The 24213-nt window shown below is 49.4% G+C and overlaps 1 protein-coding gene across 1 annotated transcript in view; it reads right to left on the reverse strand.

Annotated features, from left to right (window-relative positions):
• Window positions 1-278: 278 nt before the first annotated feature.
• The window catches only part of NSD1 (nuclear receptor binding SET domain protein 1), a 40058-nt gene continuing 16123 nt past the window's right edge, over window positions 279-24213 (reverse strand). Inside the window, exons 9-21 of the mRNA XM_026047439.1 lie at window positions 19843-19986; window positions 19253-19376; window positions 18482-18682; window positions 16895-17074; window positions 16408-16564; window positions 15910-16115; window positions 15078-15190; window positions 12110-12379; window positions 10666-10782; window positions 9697-9838; window positions 9147-9253; window positions 7004-7208; window positions 279-3988 (exon numbers count right to left, since the gene is read on the reverse strand). Coding sequence (XP_025903224.1) covers window positions 1668-3988; window positions 7004-7208; window positions 9147-9253; window positions 9697-9838; window positions 10666-10782; window positions 12110-12379; window positions 15078-15190; window positions 15910-16115; window positions 16408-16564; window positions 16895-17074; window positions 18482-18682; window positions 19253-19376; window positions 19843-19986 — 4287 coding nt within the window. The 3' untranslated portion in view covers window positions 279-1667. The remainder of the gene's footprint in view (window positions 3989-7003; window positions 7209-9146; window positions 9254-9696; window positions 9839-10665; window positions 10783-12109; window positions 12380-15077; window positions 15191-15909; window positions 16116-16407; window positions 16565-16894; window positions 17075-18481; window positions 18683-19252; window positions 19377-19842; window positions 19987-24213) is intronic.

A 24213-nucleotide genomic window follows, 5' to 3' on the forward strand; every position in this document is an offset into this window, starting at 1 on the left:
AGCTCGGGCACACCGCGGAGGTAACGTGTTGTGAGTGGGAGGGTGCGCTGRGCAGGCTGCCTTCCCGAAGGCAGGACACGGAGCCTGATCCAGCGCCCGCAGCGCCGCCGGGGACACCCGTCCCCCTGGCTCCGAGGGCGGCGGGGGCTGGTGCCACAGGGTGCCACTCCTTTGGTCCCTGGGGAGCGCCCGCCCGCCTGCCCGTGAGCATCACGGCAAAGCAAGCTCCTGCCTCGACACTCGAGCCACCCACTGCTTCCAGCAGGGCTGGTCCGGACACCGGCCCCACAACCACYAGGAACGAAACATCTCTTCAAGTGGAAGAGGGAGAGCAGGAAAAGAAGGCCGGGCAGCTGCTAGAGCCCACTGCGTTCCAGTGTGAGAACTACTATTCAGGTGGGAGGACACACACGCACGCGCACACACACACACCAAAATAGTCCAGTTAATTCAAGTCTCCTTTGGTTGTAGATAAGCCAGGAGCTACCCAAGGGGAAGGTGTTGCCACGGGTCCCTGGACACACACAGCTCTCCTGGCCCTGCGCTACAGAGCGCGTGGCACGGGCTCCGCGTGCAGCTCTGCAGGGCATTGCTCTGCTGGGAAGGCCAGATGTGATGCCCACGCATCCCGAGCACGGCTGAGACAAGCGAAGAAAGGAGCGCTCAGTTTGCTGGCTCACGGGAACGACACGAGTCGAGAAGAGACTAGATGGAAATTTCAAAGGGAGCACCGAGACCCGCAGGGCCGGCGCGCAGCACCTTGGGGAAATTCGCTCCGCTCTGCTCTGCTATTGCTGCTTTATAAGTCGCAGTGTTTTCAAGTGCAGGAAACGCTCTGCGTGGCCTGTGCTAAAGGGTTGAAACACAAGGATGAAAAAATACTGCCAGGTGGCTCCTTCTAGGATCTCTTTCCTCTGACCTCCTCTACACTTCCCGTTTCTTGGGCCTGGACAGCCTCAGCTTTGCGCAAAGGAGCCTTAATGAATATTGCCTGTATTTTGAGTATTTACTGGGGTGAACTGCACAGCCCGAGTGCAGCGGGCTCCTCTCCTACCGCAGCCGCTGCCTGCCCCTCGGTGATCCATGCACGCAGCTCATCCTGGGGAAGGAATGGACAGACCTTGCGAAGCACAACCCTGCCGGGACAGACTGGGCACAAGCTGCCAACCCCCTTCCCTGCTGCTGCTGTCCGGCAAGGGAACACACCTCCTTGCTCATCATCTGATCCCTGAAAGCTCTGCACTCCCGGGGAGCCTCACTGACCTGCTTCTGCTGAACACAGGAATAAGACAGACCCCCGGCTCTAGCTGCACTTGGGAACCCACCTGTGAATTAGACCTGGAGCTTGAACATGCTGGATCAGTGATGTGACCATTCCAATGGAATCTGAGATTTTATCCAGAGTGGACTCTTTTATTTCAGCTTTACCGTTTGTAAAAGAAAGAGGGAAAGGTCACGGATGCTCTCTCCCCTTGGCTGGGCCACACTCAGACTCAAGTGAATGTCCTTGCTCATGTCATGAGAGAATATGGATAGGATGTGCACGGGTTAGGGGCTGGGCTCAAGGAAGTGAATTTAAAAAAAAAAATTTAAAAAAAAAAAAAAAAAGGAATAACCCCCTCCCTAAACATTAAAAGACTGAAACCTGCCTCCCATATTCACCAACCTCACTTTGGCTCTGAGTCAGCCAACTCACGACAGACAGAATCCTGGTTATGGGCTAGCGCCGCGTTTTGTTCGGGCAAAGGGTCCTGCTCCTGAGGAATCAGTACTTTTCCAGCCAGCCAGGAAATCTGGTCAATGGTCTGAACGTTCCTGACAACCCACTGCACCTGCTCGGCAGGGGCGGGCGCCTCCCGCGCGGGCCGCGGCGCCTGCTCGAACGCGCGCAGCCTCTCCGCTGTCCAAGGGCTCTGCTCCGCGGCGGCCGCGGCCGCTTCCCAGCCAGGCTGCAGCGGCGGCTCGGGGAGCTTCTCTGCTGTCCGAGCAGACAGCTCCGCGGGCATCAGGGCTTTTGCAGCGGGCCAGTGGCTTTGCTCGTGCGTCTGTAGTTTCTCAGCGGGCCAAGGTACCTGTCCGACATGCGCCGCCGCTTTCCCAGCGGGCCAGGAGATTTGCTCAGCGGGCAACATGGTCCTCTCCTTCTGCTGGGGACTGCCGTCGCCAGCAGCGGCTGCCCTGTCTTTCGGCTGCGCGTTCTGGTCGACGGGCCGCAGCGCCTTCTCGGAGAGCAGCAGCCGGGGGGCCGAGGCGGCCGGCGGCTTCTCCACACCTTGGGGCCGAGGAGCTACGGCCGCCGTCAGCTTGTCCGACGCCTGCGGCCACGGCGCAGTCAGCGTGAGAGGCCTCTCCAGCAGCGCGGGCCAGGCCGCTCCGGAGCCAAGAGCCTTCTCCGGAGGCAGGAGCCGCAGCGGCGCCGAGTCGGGAGCCTTCTCCGGAGGCAGGGGCCGCAGCACGCCGGCGGGCAGAGCCTTCTGCCCCAGGGGCAGCCGCAGCGTCCCCGAGCTCAGAGCCTTCTCCCCGGGCAGGACGTGCGGCGACCTGGAGCCGGGGGCCTTCTCCGGCGGCCGCGGCACGCCCGAGCTGGGGCCCTTCTCCGTGGGGAGGACCCGTGACGTCCCCGACGTGGGAGCCTTCTCCAAAGGCAGCGCACGCGGCGCCCCAGAGGCGGGCGCCTTCTCCGAGGCCGGGAGCCGCGCGGCCCCCGGGAAGGAAGCCTTTTCTGGAAGTGGGAGCCGTGGCCCCGCAGATCCGGGAACCTTCTCTGTGGGCAGGATCCGGGAGGCTGGGGGGCTGGGAACGTTTTCAACAGGCAGAGGCCACAGCACGCCAGGGCCAGGAGCCTTCTCCAAGGCTGGGCCACGCGACCCCACGGAGCTGGGAGCCTTTTCCACGGGCTGCGGCTGCGGACTGGGGGCAGCAGCTTTACTGAGCAGCACGGGCTGATCGGCCACGGGCAGCTCATCCACCGCCTGGGGCGGCGGCGKCCCCGCGGCGCCCAGAAGCCTGTCCGAGAGCTGAGGGCGCAGGCATTTTGTGGGAAACTCCTCCAGCAGCGGAGACTGCTGGGTCCTGGTGCCAGCGAGGGGCTTGCTCGAGAAGCCCAAGACGTCGGCAGCGGCAGGAGCCTTGTCCGATAGCTGCAGGTCACCAACAGCAACGAGCGACTCGTCCGACGACTGCGGCGTTCCCGGGGGAGATTTGCTGGGAAGCTGGGGCTGGGAGGAGTCGCTGGGAGCCTCGTCCAGCGGCCACAGCACCGCGTTGGCGGCRGGTTTGTCGGGCTGCTCAGACCTCAGCGCCACCACGATGGGCTGCTTCTCCGACTGCAGCCTGAGGGACAGGGCAGCCTGGGGCCTGTCCGAGGGCTGCAAACGGAGCGACAGGGTGGTGGGAGGTTTGTCCGAAGGCTGCAGCCGGAGGGAAAGGGTGGTGGGGGGCTTGTTGGAGGGCTTCAGCCTCAGTGACAAGGTGGTGGGGGGTTTATTTGACGGCGGCAGCCTCAGGGCCAGGGTGGCAGGTGGTTTGTCTGGCGGAGGCAGCTTCAGGGCCAGGGTGGTGGGGGGCTTGTTTGACGGCTGCAGCCTCAGGGCTAGGGTGGTGGGGGGTTTGTCTGAAGGCGGCAGCCTCAGCGCTAGGGTCGCGGGGGGTTTCTCCGATGTCTGCAGTCTGAAGGCCACGGACTGAGGCAGCCTGTCCAGAGACTGAACGCTCAGGTCTGTGTCTGCAGACGGCTGCTCTGGCGGCTGGGTGTCCTCGCCGTTAGCCAGTGCTCCTATGGGAGGCACATACTCACGAATTTCTCCAGGCTCTAGCGGGTTGGGCCCACAGGGATCATGCTCTGTGCAGCATAAACGTCCATCCAGCTTGGAGATGAAGAGCATGCCTTCTCGGTGCTGCTTGCAGAAGGATCGGGGGCACATCTCGCAGAAGGAAGCTGCTTCCTTGCCACACAGATCACACTGATGCCATGGGCATTCCCATTTTCCTGCAGAAGGGACACAAGAGAAAAATCACAATTTAGGAGTGGTACAAAGGTAAGATACAAGATGAATGGATACAAGATGCAAGGAAGAGTGGGAACACRCTGGGAACACTTGGATATGCTTCTGCAGCTGCTGGTTCTTCTCAGTCTCTAGCGTAACTCTTAGACTTGAAGGGCAGTTAACAGGAATTTGCAGTCCTTAGAGGCAATGAGGGAAATCATCATCACGACAAACAGAAACCACACCAGGTGAGAACAGAGGCCCACCTGAGTTCAGGATGACACTAACCAGTATGGGCACCTAGATAAGGTGCACCTTATCCAGCCTGCACCTCATTGTGGCTCTAATTTCCAAAAACAAACAAATAAACAAAAATCCAACAGTAGCTGCATACAAGACATCCACTGGACTTTTAAAGTAATTTCATCCAAATTATTTTTAAATTCTGGCCATACAGATATAGGCTGCCGTCTATGCTGAACGATTTGTGGATGCTTCAGGCTCATCTAAGTCTTTGTTAAGTTCTGGGGCCAACTTCCTGCCTTCCTGTTTATCAGAAAGCAGTCGTCAGAGGWGAGCGGATATAAGGAAATGAGTTTCTCTTGTCTCCGTCCTCAAGACATCTTCCTTAACCTCCGTGTTGGCCCACAATAAAAATGCTTCTTAGCGTGAAGCCGAGCTGCGCCTGARGAGGTCACTGTCCGCACTGAATCTGTTCACTGCAGGCTCAAAGTCAGCATGGAGAAAAAGAAACCAGAAGCTCACAGAGGTTATGCTGTTTCTTCCACGTGAAGATAGTTCTTATTGATTCATCTCTCTGCTTCCCCCCAGCCAAGGCTGCTGCCAGCTCAGCCAGGCTTCTAGCTGGCTCCCAGACAGCAAGGACAGGGGACAGGCATCAGCGGGGCAGCACCAGCGCTGGAGCCCTCCCCAGCCTCCCCAACCAGCCCACACAGCTGTGGTTTTGGCTACCAGCTCTTGCCAAGAAAGGCAGGAAGAGATAGAGACTCCTGCTCCGGCACCGAGCAGCTGTGGCCGGTTCTCGGCGCACTTGGGCAACACCAGCTTCCCACCCCCCGGCCCCGCACGCTGCTTTTTCCCCGGGCTGCAGAGAASATGCAGCACGTTTTGCTGGTCCTTTGAAGCTAGTCCAAGACTTCTGGTCTCAAAAAAAGAAAAAAAAAGAAAAGTGTGCTGAGTCTCTGTGTCTTTTCCATTTTTTTCCGAACACGGAAGCTCCAGACTAGATGTGCTTTTCCCCTCCTGGCCTCGCAGTGCTGCTCCCCCTGCCGCTCTCACACCAACTTTGCACCAGCTTTTCCAGCTGCCAGCACTGGTGAGCTCCCCTGGCACTGTTTTCAGAGAACAGCCACTTGGAACACTCGCTGTGGAGAAATTCCAGAGTAATTATTATAGAGGTCATTGGTAACAGCCAAAAATAAACTAAGACAAAAACCGCCAGTGGGTTTCGTCAGGGATGGACGGATGAAACCACCCGAACAGCCCCTGGCAGGATGAAAGGCCTGATGAATAAGGAGCCTCTCCAGAACGAGCCCAGAGAAGAGGAGTGCTCCGAAGCACAACCGCACAATTAGTAGCACGCAAACAAGCAGAAAATTCCTACTGTGTGGCAGCAATCCTGTGACGGAAGAAGCTTTTGAAGTAAAAAAATGATAACCTTTAGCACTCAGCATTCTGTTTGCAACAGTCTAAGTTGCAGATTATGAAAATAACAGCCTAGATTAAAAAAAGTAAAATGGCAAAACTATTCTCAAAAATCAGCTAATAATGGTCTTCTGTCAAATATGGCATTTCAAATGAGGTCCTAACAGGAGGTCTGTTATAGTCTATATTCTAATTCAAATTTTGGAAGTAGAATAGTAAATATCTTTACAGAAATATCAGAAACATCTGCAGGTGACAACAAGGCCGTCAGGGGCCTCTTGAGGGGTAAGCTCAGAATACAAAATTATACTGGTAAACCCGGATACTCTTAAACCAACAAGAAGCCATAAAACAAATTAATAACTATGCAAATCATTATTTTAGGAAGAAGAAATAAAATAACTCTGTGAAGAAGACCAAGACAACAGGACTCAAAGTTAATTGGGCAAATCACAAACTAATAAATACATATATACAAAAAGTTGTTTTCGCAAAACAAGTCCGATCTCATTTCCTGAAGAATTTTATGTAAAACACAAAATGCAATTACTCTGGTCTGTTGGCATTAGCAAGGGCTTGTTGGCAACACTTTTAAATATTCTTATTATTACACTTTAGGAAACACGTTGGCAAGCAGGACACAATCCAGCGCACGGCAAGAATTCTAATTTTAGAAAATAAAGAGCTGCAGGGACAGACTTTTTGTTTAATCTGGAAAAGGACTAAGGAGATCACACAAGTCTTTCGGAGACAGCAATCCATCATTTTTTCAAGTCTACTCAAGATGTTAGATTGTTTAACAGAAGCTCCTAAGCTACTAATAAAGTAAAAACCGTACACATCTTTTCCTTTCTCTGTATACAAACTAGAACATCTTGGATACTTTTGCTTCCTGTGTTAAGTTTCTGCTCATATCTCCCCACAAACAAAGTGATGCTTTGATACTCTTCCTTAACTATGAAAGATACTCTTCCTTAACTATGAAACCATTGTTTCTGAGACACCCAACATATTCTTCTCTGTTATTTTTCAGCAGTGTTTTTTCCCTCACAGTTCATTTCAATAACTTCTGTTGAAAAACACTGAGTCTGAGCGACCACCACCTCTCCCATCACCATGGCACTGTCCTCTGCCAGGCCTGGAGGATGACTCCGGTSCTCAGCTCACAAGCACTATTTTTTAAGTGACAACAAGCTCCCCACTTGGCCATACATCCACCCTCTGCAGTCACAGCGGGGTGTGCTGTGTGCTGCAAGGGTGATAAAAGTGAAAAAGTGATAAAAAGTGCTAGTTTTCAGAGGCGGCAGGGAGCAGGAGGCCGCTGCGCGCTCCCCTTTCCCAGGCGCACTGACCTGCAGGCCTCTTGGTCAGGTTGAGGCAGTCGGCGTGGTACACTTTGGGGCAGCCCGGCTTCTTACAAGAAACCAGCTGCCCTCCGTCCCCACAGCTGAAACACTCGTCCTCGCGCTCCTTCATGACCTCGGCCTGCGACCTGCGCTTCATCTGCGGCCGTCTCTTCAGCTTCTTGGACTTCTCCTCCGTGAGGCTGGGTTGGCTCTGCAGGGAGGGCGGAATCAGTTAATCGGGTCTCTGTCCCTTCCTGCTGCAATGTCTTATAAACCACAAATCCCACAATTAAAAGCTGGTGCCAGCCATACCTGACCCATCTCTACAGATGCTTTATGGTGTCTGGTCACCATGTTCCCGGACTAAATTGTTCTTTTTTTTTCTCTCTTTCAAGTAACCACCAGGATATGCTACAGGCAGCAGCCACTGTCATTCTCACAAACCAAACCCTTTGGCAGTTTTGATCTCCCCAATCCTCCTAACAGCTTTTTTTTTCAGTACCCCTCTCTCAAACACAAGTTACTGAATTACACACACTACCTCAGCTGCCTCACAGAGCCTCACAGCAATATCAGCACTTCTCTAACCGAACTGCAAATACCTCTCTCCAAGCAGCCTGGCTGCACTGGCCTTTTCACAGCTGCATCACAACAGCAGCTCACACTCAGGCTGTGACATACCCGGACAAGAGCTCCTTCTCCACCATTATTTCTCATTGATGACCTCCTTGATGACCTCAACTACCCCTACCTTTTACCCCTTTTAGCTATTCTCTCCTACTTTTCAACCACAAAGAGAGAGAAGTAAAACCTTTCACAATCAATTTGAACCTCCTAAGTTTCAGCAATTCTTACTTTATCACCGCAGTACAATAGACCCCCAAGCACTTTTCCAAACTCAAAGTCAGAAAGATCACTTTTAGAAGTGAATTGTGAGTATAATCAATGAAGTCTTCTCTTGTTGTATCTTCAGACAGTTTAAAAATGTATCTGTTGTGCGATGAATTTGGGGGTAGTGGTGAAAAACACACATATTGTTTTCCCTCTCCCTAGGTCATCTCATCGAGCTGGAATGAATTACCTCCATCATCACAATGGAATATTAATGCCAATGTAAGGACACTTTTCTCTGATTCCCATCATGCAGGCTGCAATTTCAGGACCAAAATGACAATTGAGTCACATATAACCCACAGGCTGTGCAAAAAAATTGAAACAACAAAAGAGAAATAACTATGCAAGGTGTGTAATTCACCTGATTCATCATCCTTTGAAGACTTTTTTTTTTTTTAATCATAATTTTTTTTTTTTTTGGCAGAACTAAGGCCTAGCACTCTGGGAAATATGCAAAACCTTCTCTATATTTTCACAGGGCTTAATGGCTGTGCTGCTAGAACATTTAACCCTTAACTGTGGGTAAGCTGCCAGCATCTACACATCAGCGCAGGGGGTTTACAGAGTGCTCTGGTGTATCTCTTGAAACAAACCAACAGCTGAGATATAGATTTATCTGACRACAGCTGGGAATTCAGTCAATTGCTTCTGTAATTTCTTTTGCCCAGTAAGAACCAGCTCACACAAGCAAGGTAATTGAAATCAATTTCTGTTACTCTTACAAAACTAAACTCTCAAAAGTCCATAAGTGCTAAAAACTAGTGATTCTTCTACTGTAGATACGGCAAATTTCCTTTTCTGTCTGACATGCATACTCATAGTGTTTAAGTAAAATACAGAAAATACAGGAATTTTATTATTGCATAAAAGATGATGATGCAGAAGTCTGACTCAACGTATTTCCAATTTCAATCTAAAGGAATATGAGTTTCCTGGTCTGCCAAGTATGCTCGCAATTTACTCAGGCCTTTGCTTAGGAAAATGGTCCAAGCTAAGGTTGTCTCATTATCCGAGTTTGKTTTTTTTTTCTTCCCATAACACATAGTTTTCTGTGACTATTTGTAACAACTCCAACACCAGTAATTGAGGTCTAAAATCTGCACCTCTTAGATCTGAATGCCTGAATATTCAGCTCAATTCAAGCAATGTTCTCATGGCTATCTGAAAACTGATTACTCTTCCAGTAATCTCTATAGCTAACACACCWTTTCTGTGCAAAGAAATTATTTGGAAGAGTTTAAAAGAGTCATCAAACCTTTGGCCGTACTCCCAGGAAGCCACTGCAATTTGGGGCACCACATTTGCAAACTGTCTTTCCATTTCCCAGACACTCCAGGTTGTAGTTAAAAGTCAGCTCAGTTCCTAACACAAAAGCAAATCAAAAAAAGAAGATGAGCTGTAACCAACTATGTGGCAGAATGTCTTATTATTACCACTGAAGKGCATTTAAACATGATACAAGTGACTGACAAAGCTCTGCAAAGATATCAACCACTGTTCTTGTAGATTTGCGTGGATTGAGAACTCAGTGCAACCTCCCTCTCCTCCCACATATTAGAGCACAAAAGGGCATTCAACCCCATGCTGTGACACAGTTAATTCCATTTCTTGGTTCTGTAAATTATACCCATGAACCTCCATTTATACCACGGATGTATGTGTTTCACTATGTCAGTGCTGGTGTTTTGTCTCATGAAGGTCTATGTGAAAACAGCAAAATTAAGGATGTTCCTAGCGAGGCACAAACCTTTCCTTTACCACCCCCTCACGCTCCATATTCCAGGAAGGAGAGCGTGGCTCCTTACCAGCTTTGATATTTACAAGTGCGAAGAGCCCAACGCGAGTGTCCCCGTTCACACACCACTTCTGAGTCTCACAGTTGGGCTGGCAGCAATGGTTCATGAACCGAGCGTAATTGCCCTTTGGCCCAGCATCAATGATTCGATCCTAAAGTTGCAAAGGAAAGGAAAAAACAGGTTTAATAGGGATATTTCCAGCTCAAGCCTTTCCAGTACACGTATCATTGTGCCAAGAGAGCAATTTGTAACAGTGAAAAGCATGCACACAGACATGTGGGGACACTTTCACCTAAGAATAGGTGACACTATTCACCATATGTACACTATAACCAAGTGTAAGCAATGGGTTATCACCTTGTGGTCCTTGGACAATCAAGATACCCAACCAATTTCTGTACTCTGAAGTCTATGGAAAGCAGGTAACAAAATTATTTCTCTCCTGAAGTCAGGAACTTAGGCTACTGCCTGAACTTAAGACTTCAGGACACACTGAGAACACTTTCTGTGGCTGGAGAAAATTCTCTCCCACTCTCTTTTGCCATGCACGCCCTGGGTCCCGGACATAAACGACGGTCCACGAGGTGCCTGGTGCTGTCTTCTTCAGCACTCATCAGTCCAGTACTGGACTATGCAAGTTTCARCTGCTGGGAAGGATCATGAGGTTATGAAATTTATTGTGCTACAGCACAATCCACAATCTGCAGACAACTGTCCCTAGACAAGTCTCTCATCTCTTCTGTATAAACTCCAATTAAGTTGGTTCAGACTTTGCTCTTCATCCTAATATCCAACCTGAGCCTACTCCACTGCACATCAAGTCCATTCTTTTGGTAGAAGCCTATTCATCTTAGTGGAAAACCAAACCAGCTCATCAGCACTCTTAGCACCTTTATAATTACTGGAAGACTCCTATCACCCACCCCTTGACATATTGCACTTCTGCCCAGGACCTTGGCAAGAGCAGATGCCACATACCTTATCCAGTGTCAACATGTAGAAATTGGTGATGTCATGCTCCTGAGCATAGCGGATGCGGGCTCGGCACTCCTCTTCATCAATTAGCTCCCCAACATACTCATTAACAAATTCACCCTGCAAGACAGAAAACGGGCTGATGATAAAATCAGTTTCCACCAGGAGAGGGGGACATCCGTCTCTTTGCCTAAACTTAGTTCCTGTTTCCTTTTTAGAAACTTTTTCCTAACAGCCTTCCTCTGGGCTTTGCAGTCACTTGAGCTCTGAACTATACTATACGTATGTATATATGTATACATTTCACAAACTCAACAAATAACATGAAGTAAAATAAAGCAACAATAGCCTCACATTATTCTCTGTGCTAGGGAGAACASACATTCAGGGACAGCATAAAGGAAACCATAGACAGCTGGGTTTTGCAGCAGAGCTCAAAACACTACCTAGCTGCATTCCAGTTGGAAGCACTGTCCATTTTGGGACCCGCAACAGTAGAAGCCTAATGCACTTAGGGTGTCCTCTCCTGCAGTAAATCCAGGGTAGTCACCTGTAGCCAAGTATCACAAAGCCTACTTTAGCTGTCAAAGGGAGGCACAGGGAGCTCTGCTCCACCAGAGCCAAGAGGTACCTCCATTAAGTAAGGGAGTTTTGCAGTTTCCACACTGACAGTAAAGATAGAAACAAAACAGGAGTGTCAGAAATCCTTCAACCTGTGTCACAGCAGGCAGTGAAGCCTCAAGAGGCCACACTCTTGCACTATTCCCACTGATATCAAGCCCTCCCCCACTGTATGTTCTCCATCTTCCTCCTCCTCCAGACATTCTTCTCCTTATATGCTATCTAACTGTCCGCTGCTTCAATTCATCATTTCTTCGCTTTGAGGTTGTTCTAATACTCTTTTTCATTCAGCACAGATGKGTGGCCACAGAATAACTACTCTCTGGATTGAAGAAAAAAAAAAAAAGACAAATGTTTCAGCTGCCTGGAGAACTCGTTTCAGAAATAATTACAGCCATCTCCAAAACATTCCCCCTTTGCAAGAGCCAAGGCCTGATCTTCATAACGAGATTCTCATGTTAGAAGAGCCTGCCTATTCAAGAACAAGGGGAAAAGAAAACCACTGTTTCTTGTCTGGAAACCCCAAGAACGATCTGCAGGCCAGTGTTCTAGTGTATTCCTAATGCTCATCACTTTAGAGTCCATCCATCCAAGTAGATAAATCAAGTGATCATCTGAGTTACCCCGTTACAGTAACACACAAACCATACACTCAGCTGAGCCAGACTGTTCTTGTCAGAGTTGGAAAAGTTAAATTTATCCCCTTCTTTTATAAATGGCATTCTACATCAAGAAAGTATTTTTCAAATCAYGGAAGACATTTGAACATATCTGTTAAAACTGACACTGCGGAAAAGGGAGTTAAACGTAGAAACAGAGTACTTACTTTTCTAATGTCTGTTTTCGCCTGCAAGCCCCAGCCTCGTGCCAGCGTGCGGAAAATCTGTACCTCGGGATACTGCCGCTTGGAAAAGCACTGGTTCTGACAGCGTTCCCCGGCAGGGCAGACCATGGGATGGCACTCGTAGAGCAGCATGCGATTGATGCACTCCGAGTCCAGGCCGCACGGGTTTTCGTCTGTGGGTTTGCAGTTGCAACGTGGTATCTCCGAGAGGTCTGCAGTGAAGATCTGCACCTTCCCCACTGGCCGGTTTACCTTGAATGCACATGAAGGATGTTAGCTGCTTAGGAACAAGAGCTCATCGGCACAGCCACGGCTAGGCTTAACCTTTGCCTACGAGCTTGCAGGTTGCATGGCAAGTTAGTTACAGCAAGGTGTAGAAAAAGACAGATATATAGGCCCTCAGGTACCTCTGTGCATGTTATTTCAGGATGAGCACCGAAGAGCTAAGGAGGATGCAGGTCCCCCGTGAGCACCACCTGGTGCAGCATGAATTGCTGTAACCCATGAGCGGGGAGAGGCTGCCAAGTGTCCCCCGCCCAGCACCACTGCAGCTGCATCGGCCCCGTCTCATCTCTCGTGGCCCAGTGCTCAGACTGGGAGCACACTGCATGTGCGACGGCACCAGGCATTCCCTGTATCAGTCAGAAAGATCTGACTGATCTTTCTCCTGAGCTTGTCCTCACAGCTGTCTTTGTGGAATCTGTTACCTTGGAGCTGTTTTGTGCTCTCAGCTGTCTCTGTGAGAACCAGGCTTGCGTACCTGTGACAGCGTGGAGAGGGCTACCTACACACCAGGGTGCAAGCGGTTATCTCCCTACCCAACTTTCCTGCAGATGCAAATGAAAGAAAAACCAGACAAGGCTGGGATTGGAAGGCCCAAAGAGGAGCTCAGAGTTAAGCCAAAGAGCTCTCTAAACACCGCTCCGGAAGGAAGCAGAGTGCAGCACCAGGTGGAGAAGCGACTGGCTTGTCTGCGGCACGAGCAGGGTCCTTTGGTTTTGGTTAAAGGCAGCGAACACTGAAAGGCAGGCAACAGAGAGTCAGGACTTTGGAGAAAGACACTGAAGAAAAGCTCCTTGCTGTACTTCRTATGGGCAAGAAATACCATCAGGTCCCTTTCTTCTACCAAGAACATGAAGGAGGGAATGGTTTAGCAAAGCTATTTCAGCCCAGACACAATTTCTCAAGTCCCACCCACACAGCAAAACTCCTGCCCTGGCAGCCTGCCACAGGCTGGCCTAGGTCTTATCCTCTTTCTTTGTTTAAAAGCAAATCAATCAGACACCCCAGGTTAATCTCTTTAACACATGCAGTCTCTTCTTCCTATTATTGCAGTCTCTTCCTCCTACTCCTGCCTCCCATCTGTGACCTCCCTTGGTGCTCTGTGTTCCTCTCCACTGCTGCTTCTCATCTCTTACCTAAGCAGTTAACTTGTCACTTCAACAGTGATGTGAGACACTCACAGAACTAGGACCGCTCAGCACTCGGCAGCCAGAGGTGCCATTGCTGGCTCTGGCACTGCTGCTCAAACCCTTTCTAAGCAAGATCACCCTCCCAACACAAAGGGCCCTAATCTCAGATATGACCGGCACAAAACCAGTTCCCAAGCTTGGAATGGACAATTCCAGTCGGACAAGCCACGACCCTAATCCTGCTGTCACAAGGGTACTTTGCAGCAGTCTCCTGTGCCGGTTAGTCCTGGAGCTGAGCTTCTTGGAAGGCCAGGTAACGGAGTGGACATAGCTACCTTCTCCATTCCACCCTAAAGCCCTGCCTAACTCATGGTGCTCCTGCAAACAGCTTCCTTTCTCTCACAAACAGCCTGTACTCAGACCTCAGAAGAACAACTGTCATGGCTAATGGCCATCACTATTATTATTTATATTAAAAGACTATCCAAAAGGCTCCAAAACGCCTCCACAATTTCTTTGTGTTGCAGCCAGAGGCAGACTTAAAAATACCTTTAATGAGAAACAKGATTTCCAGCACTGGAGCCGCCTGGCCCGTGCTGCTGGCACAGTGCCACAGCGAGCAGTTGTGTTCTTCACACTGCTCAGTAAGCCAGGCAGGATCTACCTGCCTGCCTAGAAACCCCAGCTAGAAACAGAAAGGCCAGCAATTTGCTCAACTTTCATATTTGTCACAAAAAAACAAAAAACAAAAAAAAAGGAAAAGGAGGCGGCRATTTAAGAAAGAACACACTCTCCATGTCCCTAGTTTGCTGATCACGCTGCTCTCCACACCTCCCACCCACTTGAGGCCCACACTTCATGTGCCTGAACCTCCTCAGCCYTACCTCTCCCTCTCAGTCACCTCCACCTTGTAGTACTCTTCTCTTTTACTGCTCCAAATCTATCTCAAAACACAACCCTAAATCTGAACAGCTCCCCAAAACTCTGCAGAAAGGTTGATATTCCAACTGATACATCTGCTTTAGTGGTTCTGTTTGATCAGCAATGGATACAGAAAACCCTGAGACACAAGAGATGACACAAGATACTACCAAGCTCCAGGTTGGGTTACCATATTCCCCACGGCTCTACTCCACTGTACCTCAATCCATCTGCTTCCCCACACCATGTGGGAAGGCCACCTTGCACCAGTAGCACATGGTTCTTGGGCACACTGTTCATCGTACTAGTGCTCTCCCTTAAGTCCCCAAGGAAGAGAGACGCTTCTTTCACACCACACAACTGACATGGAACAGAGATGTCCAGGTCTGTTCCAGTAAATCAGAGTACCTCTATTACTGGTGTCCAGCTTCCATACAGCACTGTGGATACCTGAATCCTTTCTGTGCAGCATGTCTGAAGATGCCAGTGGGACCAAAGCAACCTTCAAATGCAGCCAGATGTGCAAACAGTAGAAATGTTTCTGTATACCTGTAAATCACCTGCACTGATAGCTCAACACTCGACTTCTGCACCTGTCCCCCCACACTTGCCCTCACCTTGATGTGTTTGTAGGGAGGAGGTTTCTTGTCATTCTTTTTGTCTTCCTGAAGCTGCCTCAGTTCTTTCTGTGCCTTCAACTCCTCAAATCTCACTGCAGCTTCCTGGAGAGCTAAGTGAAAAGAACGGTGTGTGTTATTAGGAAGTCTCTCTGCTCACCTGAAGACAGGCTGTGCACGTCCACCCCATGTGCAAAGCTCAGTCCCTTGCACTCTCTGTATGGGCAAAGCCTGTCTCCCTGTTTGCTGGAGCACTATTTCTGCAAAAGGCCCAAAAGTGTCTGAGCTGGACTTTCACAGGGAAGCTCAGCAGCAACCGCGATCCGACAGCTCCACCAGCAACACGGAGCCGCAGGGTGTTCACAAGGGCACCTCGCACCCTCTCAGGCAAAGCTCCCCAGCAGAGCTGTGCACGAGACGGGCAGGAAGGAAAGACTTCCAGTAAGGGACTTGCCTGCAGGTGATGAGGCATCCAAACCCTCAGCTAGCTTTGCCTGCTTTTATTATGAAGACGTGTCAGCAGCTATATTTAAAATTACATTTTTATCATAGATAATGACTGTATTAGACACAGCGAAGTTGACAGAGCAGCAGCTTGGCTTAGGGCAGCTCTGGCAGAGCTAGAGAAGAGTTCAAGATCTGCACATCCTGCATGAACTCAGACCTTTGAAAATTTTGGATGGACAGGATGATAAGTAAAAAGCAGTTTACTTAGCCAATTTAGTTAACTCGAGCTCCAAAAGATCTCAGTCTCTCTCATGAGAACACCACCTCTCCACACGGGAAAGAGGAGAAACAGAACATGAAGTCGTTGCGGATTGAGAGGAGTTACCTTTCTTGTATATGCCATCCACACCTTTCCCCATCTTGTCTTTGCTGCTGACATCACCTTCCATGTAAGGGAACACACGGGCCTGGTGTGTCCACAGGTAGTCGTTGGAGCCAAAGAAGAGCACAGGGAATTCGCCAATGTCGTGTTTCATCTTCTGGATGTTGACGGGAATTGTCCTGGGGTGGCAAATCTCAGCTGGCCACCACCTGCAGAGGGAAAGGCAGATGAAACCTTGACCTCCTCATTTGCAGTGGGCTCACATGCAGCTRCTGGGTTGAGAGGCACAGGAAAACACTGGTGTGAGGACAATCACCCAAGCTGGCAGGTAAAGAAAACTATAGGAGGAGGAAAACATGCACTTTACCAGCAGCTGCATGCATGGAAGCAAGTCAGAGACTGCTGCACTGCACCCTACAAGGAGGAGCAGCTTCTCGTCTTGGATGCCACGACCACCRCATGGAGAAGGAACGGGGACAAGTTTCTTCTGCCTTCACCTACCTGTAGCGCCCAACTTTCACCCAGACTACTTCCTTGTAGCGTGGCTTTTTGCCTGCCTTGCAGTCATTACAATACCAGCTTCCCTCTGGCATCTCAATGTTTAGACACTCACGGTGAAAGGCAGCCGGGCACGACTCGCAGCATAAAAGGCTGCCCCCTACAAAAGAACAGCAGATATTTAACAGAGTCAGCAGGCAGAAACACTGGCCTCTACATTTACAGACAGAATAAAACAGCCTGAAGCTCATTCCATACTTCTATTGCACAAAGAACCTCTGTAAGGACCTGGAAAAATTCCTAGATGAAGTTAGATTTCTATGGAGATGGATATGAAGACAACCYGTTCTCTTCCATTTTCACTGGCACTCTGTGCACAGCAAAGCATCTACCTGTTGAAATGAGCTCTTCTGATGGTGTTTCTGTTCCTGTTTATCATTTACACCGGGGCCTTGCTCAGTGCCAGCAGACCTGGCGCAGATGGTCTCACCTTCTGAGCAGACAAAGCACCAGCTGACGTTGACGTGCTCGTGGTTGCGGCAGCCCCTCCGCGCTGTGAAGTGGTTGGGGCAGATGATGCTGTTGGAGGCGAGGACCACGGAGCCAGCAGCAAGGCAGAAGTCGTTGGAGTGGTAGGCGACCGGGCAGCGCACGCAGCGCATCAGGCGACCTAGCACCAACGCGTGGGAAACACAGTGAGCCTCCAAGGGAAGCCAAGTTTTCCTTTCTCCTCTAAACTAGTCTCTGGTAGCATATGAGGACCAAACAAGCAACCGTAGGTGATCTTTGGAAATAGAAATCCACTTTTAATTTTTATAGATAACCGCATCATACTCATTAGCTTTCATCAAATTATTTACTGTAACAAAACCTATTATACAGAAGTGAAAATCTATTCTTTAGAAGTATGTGGTTCAGATACAGTTCAAGAGCACACAGACTAACACTGCTATCACACACAGAATTAGCTAATCAGTTCAGAGAGCAGCTAGAGAGAGGGTTATCCAAGTGCTTAACTGAACATCAGGAAAACAATCTGTGCTGCTTTTGAAAACATCATCACTCACCTCACTATTTTACTACCAAACTCCAGAGCAGAGAATTTAGAGAGTATTAAAATCTAACTTAGTCAAAACTGCTCAGTGCTTCTGTTCAATTCCTCACAGGAGATTATTAACAGGGAGAAGAAATCAGAGGAAAGGGGTAAATTTGCCCATTAAGAAGACAGAAAAACACAAGGCAAAYATTCAGCGGAGAAGGGATCAGTTGTGGGCTTGAGGGGCCCTGGTGACTTCTATTACAGTAAGTATCAGTATATGGAAATAAAGGACAGGCATAGCAGAGTTCAAGGATAAAAACACAGCTATTATTATTATTGTCACCAGTATTAAGATACGGAGAATTTAAAGACAGGCATTTTTGGAAGCAAATATAAAAGACACATAGAAATGTTTTAGGTTTAATCAGAGGGAAATAAAAAGGCCAAAGCACCGCTGTGAACAGCTCAAACAAATATTTGCCTGAGAAGCTTAACCCACGAGTGTCACTACAAGATGAATTTGCATTAAAAAAAATAAATAAGAAAACAATACCAAAAATCAGTACTACGCTGTTTTCTGCACCATTGCCTTGACAGCTAAACAGGCACTGACTGCAGCACTAGCAAGAGTGAAAAGTAAGTAGGAGAAACGTGAGAGCCTGCACAGATCCAGAGACTTAAGCAAAGCCYAGAAAGGAACGTGACATCGCTGGACGTGCAGACAGCCAAGTATCTGGACAGACAAGAACATTTTAGTTGCTGCCTCTGGCCATCAGAGGTGCTGATGAGCAGGAACCTCATCCGACCCCTCCTCCCTGCTCCCTGGAGAGGAGCTGCTGCCCAGCAAGTGCATGGAGCATTTGCAGTGTGGCTAGGACAGAAAATCAATCCCAACAACTAGTGCACCATGTAACAGCACAGCAGACGTGAAACATAAAGAGCAGGGGTTCTGTGAAACATAAAGAGCAGGGGTTCTGTGAAACATAAAGAGCAGGGGTTCTGATCGCCTCCCATTTGCACTCTGGAGAACTGCAGTACCTTTAGACGCGGAGATGTTGGTGGGGTTAGCAGCGTGACAGGTCATACATATGTGCAGGGAGCATCGGAAGCCCTTGTTCTGCAGCACCGTGGGCGGGTACTTCTGTATGCACTCCTCGTGGTAATACTTCCCGCAGAGGGGCAGCAAGCACCGCTTCACGTCTTCCCCGCTGCTCTTGCACACAAAGCAGGTGTGGACCCCTGCAGAAAGAGCAGCAGAGGTGATGCCAGCCACAGAGCAGAGCCAAGGGACCGGCCATGGTTGCTGCTGTTGAGCTACGTTAGCACCGTGCGGCTTCCCAGCCCACTGCACGGTCCCAAAGCACAGCACGCTGCAGCAGGCTGCTTGTGCCTGCAGCTGCACTGCTGCTCCAAACAGAGACAAACATCATTAGAACTGTGAACGCTGCCTGGAGCTGAAGGAAGAGGAAAGAAAAATCAACCATTTCACTTTGATATTTCCCACTTTCCAGCTTGCCCTGGACTCATCCTTCCCTACTGCTCTTTTCTCTCTAATATCAGATATAAAATTCCCCCTTCTCTTTCCCACCAGACTCTGAACATTCCCTTCTTCCTAACCCACCTGCCTGAAGAACATTTGTTCCGGAATGAGACCAGTTAATTGGAAAACCATCATCACACATTTAAGTCGATAAGCAGAGAACTGAGAGGCAGTTAATGGCCCTACTGCAGGCATAAACACTGCAGTGAAAAAGCGCCAGGCGTGCACACAGGGAGCCCCCCGTCCTGCTSTCCCGAAGGCTGCCATACCTGTGGAACACTCATTGCAGATGAACTTGCCCTTTGGCATCTCGGAGAGCCCAAGGCACTGCAGGTGGAAAGCACCACAGCACTGCGCCTCGCACAGCAGCAACTCCCCTGGCTTCTCGCAGATCTGCAGGGAAGGAAGCAGAACATCAGCTCCGAGCAATTCCCATTCCCACCGAGGCATGGAGAGCAGCAGCAACCCAGCATCCGGTAGGCTCCAGCAGGGATGCTGCAGGAAGCGCCTGAGCTCTCCTTGCTCCAGAAAATTGGGGTGGTTTCTGCACCACTGCCCTAGCTACATGGTCCCTGCTGCTGTGCATCAGCTAAAATAAGTCATACGTTGGTCACGTTTTCCTTTCTCACATGCTTAACTTTTAGGAGAATGAGACACGCTCACAGAGGGAAGGCTCAGTTCAGAACAAGGGGTGTTAYGAGCTCTAGAGCAGTCAAAGCTTCCCCAAGTGCACAAAAAGCAGGTTAAATCTTTATGTGCCTCATGGCTACCTAGTTAGCAGGGGGACTGGTGCATGCCAGAGTTTACATGAGAAAGCTGGAGGGTGGTAAAGTTTCAGACATCCCTTCAAGGACATTACCTGACAGACATTTTCCTTGAGAGCTGCTCCTCCTCCGCGCTCCCCCTGCATCCTTTTGGACGAAGGCACTCCGTGGTCATTCTCAGACCCTTCTTCATTGCCCTCTTTGGGGCTTGCAGCAGTCCCGTGAACTGATGTCTCTCCCTTTAAAAAAAAAATCCAAAATTTAGGCTGTCAGTATTTCCTGTCCTGACTTGCAAATTGGACTATCAAATACACTCAGGTTTGGCAGTCAGCCTGCAAACTGCACTACAGGCTGTTACCCACCCTGGTAGACACCCCTATTCAGTCCCAMCAAAAGCTTTAAGGAAGGGAAGAAAAGAGCTCTTAGCTTGTTAAATCATTCAAAATGCACACACATTCAATACAACTACTCTGTTACGTATATCCCCTCTCTGAAAGTGGAAAAGTCATGGTTGTGGAACAAAGGTTAACCTGTATAGAAACAAACTAGGCAGGCTGGAAGAGTCTGAAAATCACGCCCTGCACCAGACAGCACAGAGGTGCCCCAGATCATGATGTCTGCTCATGCTGCAAATGCAAGCGAGAACCTTCAAACCATCTTTACTGCAGGTTTCACCCACCAAACGAACTGATTTTCTTCAGACGCTTCTCAGCTTGTACTGTCCCTGCATGCTACACCTCCACAAGTGCTAGCAATTAGCAGGCCTGCCCYAATATGAACAGCAAAGCAGGACATTCACACCACCCCTCCTGCCCGAGGTGGCAAGTCTATAGTAACTACTTGACACACAGGTGACTGTGACAGTACTGAGTGCAACACCTAAGAGAGCCAAGAGAAAAACAAGGGGACTTTGCATAACGGAGACTCAATTGCAGCCACGTGGGCCACGCTGGCAGATCCTGCAAAGAGGCCACAGCATTTCCTGAGGTGGAAGGATGCCCTTTCACATGCACATGAACCTGCCCAGACACTGCTCAAGAGAAGAAGAGCAGCAGCTGTATTAGACACTTGCACATGGCAGAACATCCTTCACCTTCATCAAAACAGATGATTTCACATGGAAGTCTCCTGTGCTTTTAGATACAGTCTAGRCAATATTTCTGCAGTCTTTTATGAGCTCCAGCCAAAACTCCATAGAGGGGAAGCCCTACAGGACTTTCATCACTGCACCAATATATTGCTTAGGAACTGGCTAAGTGCTTTGAGCAAGAACATTTTACAAGTCTGCCTTTTTTTTTTGTTTTGTTGGTTTTTTTTTTTGTTTTGTTTTTTGTTTTGTTTTGTTTTTAATCACCCAGACCACAGCACTGTGCTGTAACCAGGAGATTCCAGGGACTAGCCACCACATCCCCCTGTGGTCACACAACCATTCCCAGTGTCTATCCAGATGTGTACTGTTCACTTCAGAGACCTTGTCAGGAATTCAAACTCCTGTCTAAAGTAGCAATGACTCTCAATACACTTGAGGATGCCCAGGACTGGGTATCCAAAAAGCAATCAGGAGACAGAGCCTGACACTAGTTTCCGTATGGGAGAATACCCATCAGAAATGTTGTGCCACTAACGCTAGAAGGAATGTGAACACAGCTTGCAAGCTGAATTAGATACACTCTGGACAAACAATTAGCCTGGCGAAACAAATTTGGGGAAAGTTTTGTGTCCTTAAGTGGAAAGAACTTGGAGTTGGTGTCCTGGTCAGATAAAGCTGCTTCCTTTGCTGTGTTTCATTCTTTGCATGCAACAGTATGCTTTCATTTGGGGATATTTTAAAGCCATGTGAGTTCTGTGGAGCAGTGAAGCACAGATGCACTGATGGTACATTAAAACACACAATGCAAAGATGAATGGTATCAACTTCCTTTATTGAGCATAAAAAGGCACATTCCTGGCTACAAATTACTGCCAACTCCTTATACCACACAGTGTACAACCTTACAGCCTATTACAAACACACTTGAAGGCCAGCAGCTCTACAGCCTGGGGGAAGGCTGRGAAAGGGCACTGAAGCTGTGTCACCCTAACACAGCCCTGCTGGAGGGACACRAAAGGTCTCTACCACACTGCTTAAGGAACAGCTAACAACACTACTGGTGCCTTTGCCTCTATACTCAGTAGCATCTTCAAGTGCTCCCTGTGACATCCCTGTCCCTGCAGCCTTCCTTCCGCTAGCAAGGCCACAGTCTGTCATAAGACAGCACTCTCGCCCAAAGGCTGGATGCAGTGCCCTAAAATTCAGGTGATTACTTCTGCTTCGAGCCTGCATGCATAGAGTGCATTGAGAGCCCTCTCTTCCACATCAGCCTGCAGCTCCAGGAGCAGCACTGGAGACCTGGGTACAGCTCAGGTCCTCCTACTCCTACATTGGTGCTCCCTCTTCTGCTCAGCTCAGCAGTGACCTCGGGGTTGCAGGGGTCACTGTAACAGAGAACAAGAGCAGGGTTAATGAGCTACAGGCACCGGCAAACAAGGTCAGCCCCTGCTCCTGCTCCTGCTCGCTCTGGGGCCCCAGCGCCACAGACWCCCGGTGAGCTCCGCTCCCCTAGGGGCACTGAGGACCCACCTCAGGAGATACAGGGTGCCTTAATGGATACACTCCTGATCGGATGAAGGACACCAGAGAACTGGTAGAGATTCAGCCTTGCTGCACGGGGGATTTTGAAGAGGGTCATCGTTCTAAGCTTCTGGCTCTCAGCTTCTGGGACTGCTTATTTGGAACCCTGATGCTCGCCACGCGGATGGACTGGCAGAACAAAATGCACCTAGGGTTATGTAACATTAACCAGCAACCCCATCTCCAGCAGTAGCTGGTAGCAAAACTGCTCAGTGTGGCACAGCATGCCTTAGCCCAAATCTTTTCAGTCTAAATCCATCCTTTTTTGCGCTACATTTTGCAAATATCTGGTCAATTTGCAAACAGAAACCCAAGCCTTATTTGAATTAAAGCTTCCTACATCCACGTTGGGTAGGGAATGCCAGAGCCGATAAGACAGGCAAGGCCAGATAACTGCTTTGGGAACAGGCAGATGGAAATTGCCATCCAAGGCCGTGACTCAAAAGAACCTGTCACGCTACTCCCTTCTCCCCTACCCAATGTGTGAGCACTGTAAAACTACATACCTCCTACAGAGGGCAGGTCTCATCCTGGGTCTTCTTCCAGAGCTATTTCTGCTGCTGCATCTGGTAACATCCTCCAGAGCCTGGCCTGTTCTTTGGCACAGCCCGACCTTGGCTCACAACCCTGACAACCATTTCAACAGCATTTTCCATCCCCTCCTCTCAGTCTCTCGCTTCCCTGATGTTGTGAACTTGTATTTCTGGCTCCATCGACAGGCAGGGTCAGAGAAAGTTGCCTACTTCAGCCCAGGTGGGCAAGCTTTCCTCTGCCCTCTTTTCCTCTGAAAGCAGCTGGATCCAAGGCTTCATTTTGCTGTATCATCAGACCATCTATTTCTTTCAGCACCATTCAGCAGAAAGGGGGTCTCCTTGCCTGGTGTGTGGACAGTCACTTAGGGACCAGCATGGTCTGAATTCCAAGTGAAAATGTAACTGAATCTCCACAGTTCCCAATACTCACCAGCACCCATCTAAGCCAAATGGCTCACGAGACCCACAAACAATAGGGAAATGGATGCTGGTAAGAGAAGTGTCAAGCACTGATGTTACCCAACTTCACGTACTCAATACAGATGCCTTAGACTGCTGCAGACAGGCAGATTGTCCGAGCTTCCTCTGCAGTGAACAATGAGACACTTGGATCTTTGGCCTTGCTACCCTGGAGCTCTGAACTGCTCCCTTATTTCTGCCCTATAGAAGACACATGCGTAACTTGCTCACTGTGAGCTAAACCAGCATCTTCGTGGGTGTCTAACAGTGTCAACTACCCCCCAGCATCGGCAAACATATTAGTATAGGTTTCTTGAAACACGATTCCAGGTGAGCACAGTTGAGGAACAACAGAATGGCCTGTGTGCTACAGCAGCACAGGAGGGACTGCCCAGCCCAGGGGCATTGCCCCAACCTCAGAATTATCATCCCCACCAGCAATGCCCTTCTCAAAAAGCAGGAGCCACACACAGCAGGGCGGCTGGCACCGCTCAGACAAGTGTGTGCTGCTTGTGCTCTGCTGGAAGTTGTAGAACAGTAACAAATATAACAGTGTATATATATATATATATATGTGTGTGTATCTATAATCAGCTCCTGAAATACATACTGACTATCCTGACAGAACAGCCTGCTGCTCAACTGGAGGAGAGGTGATGGTGGGAGGCCCAGGGTTGTCCTGCCTCTCCCAGGAAAAGTCTTGCTTCCCCTACACTTGGTGATACCTGGCTCATTCCTAAAAGGCAAAATGTGCTTGTCAGAGATATTTGTGCGACATTTCTGCTGGGGTGCAGTAGAAGGAG

Source organism: Nothoprocta perdicaria, unplaced genomic scaffold (assembly GCF_003342845.1).
Source record: "Nothoprocta perdicaria isolate Ctin4 unplaced genomic scaffold, notPer1 scaffold_5, whole genome shotgun sequence".
In the NCBI taxonomy this organism is placed as follows: domain Eukaryota; kingdom Metazoa; phylum Chordata; class Aves; order Tinamiformes; family Tinamidae; genus Nothoprocta; species Nothoprocta perdicaria.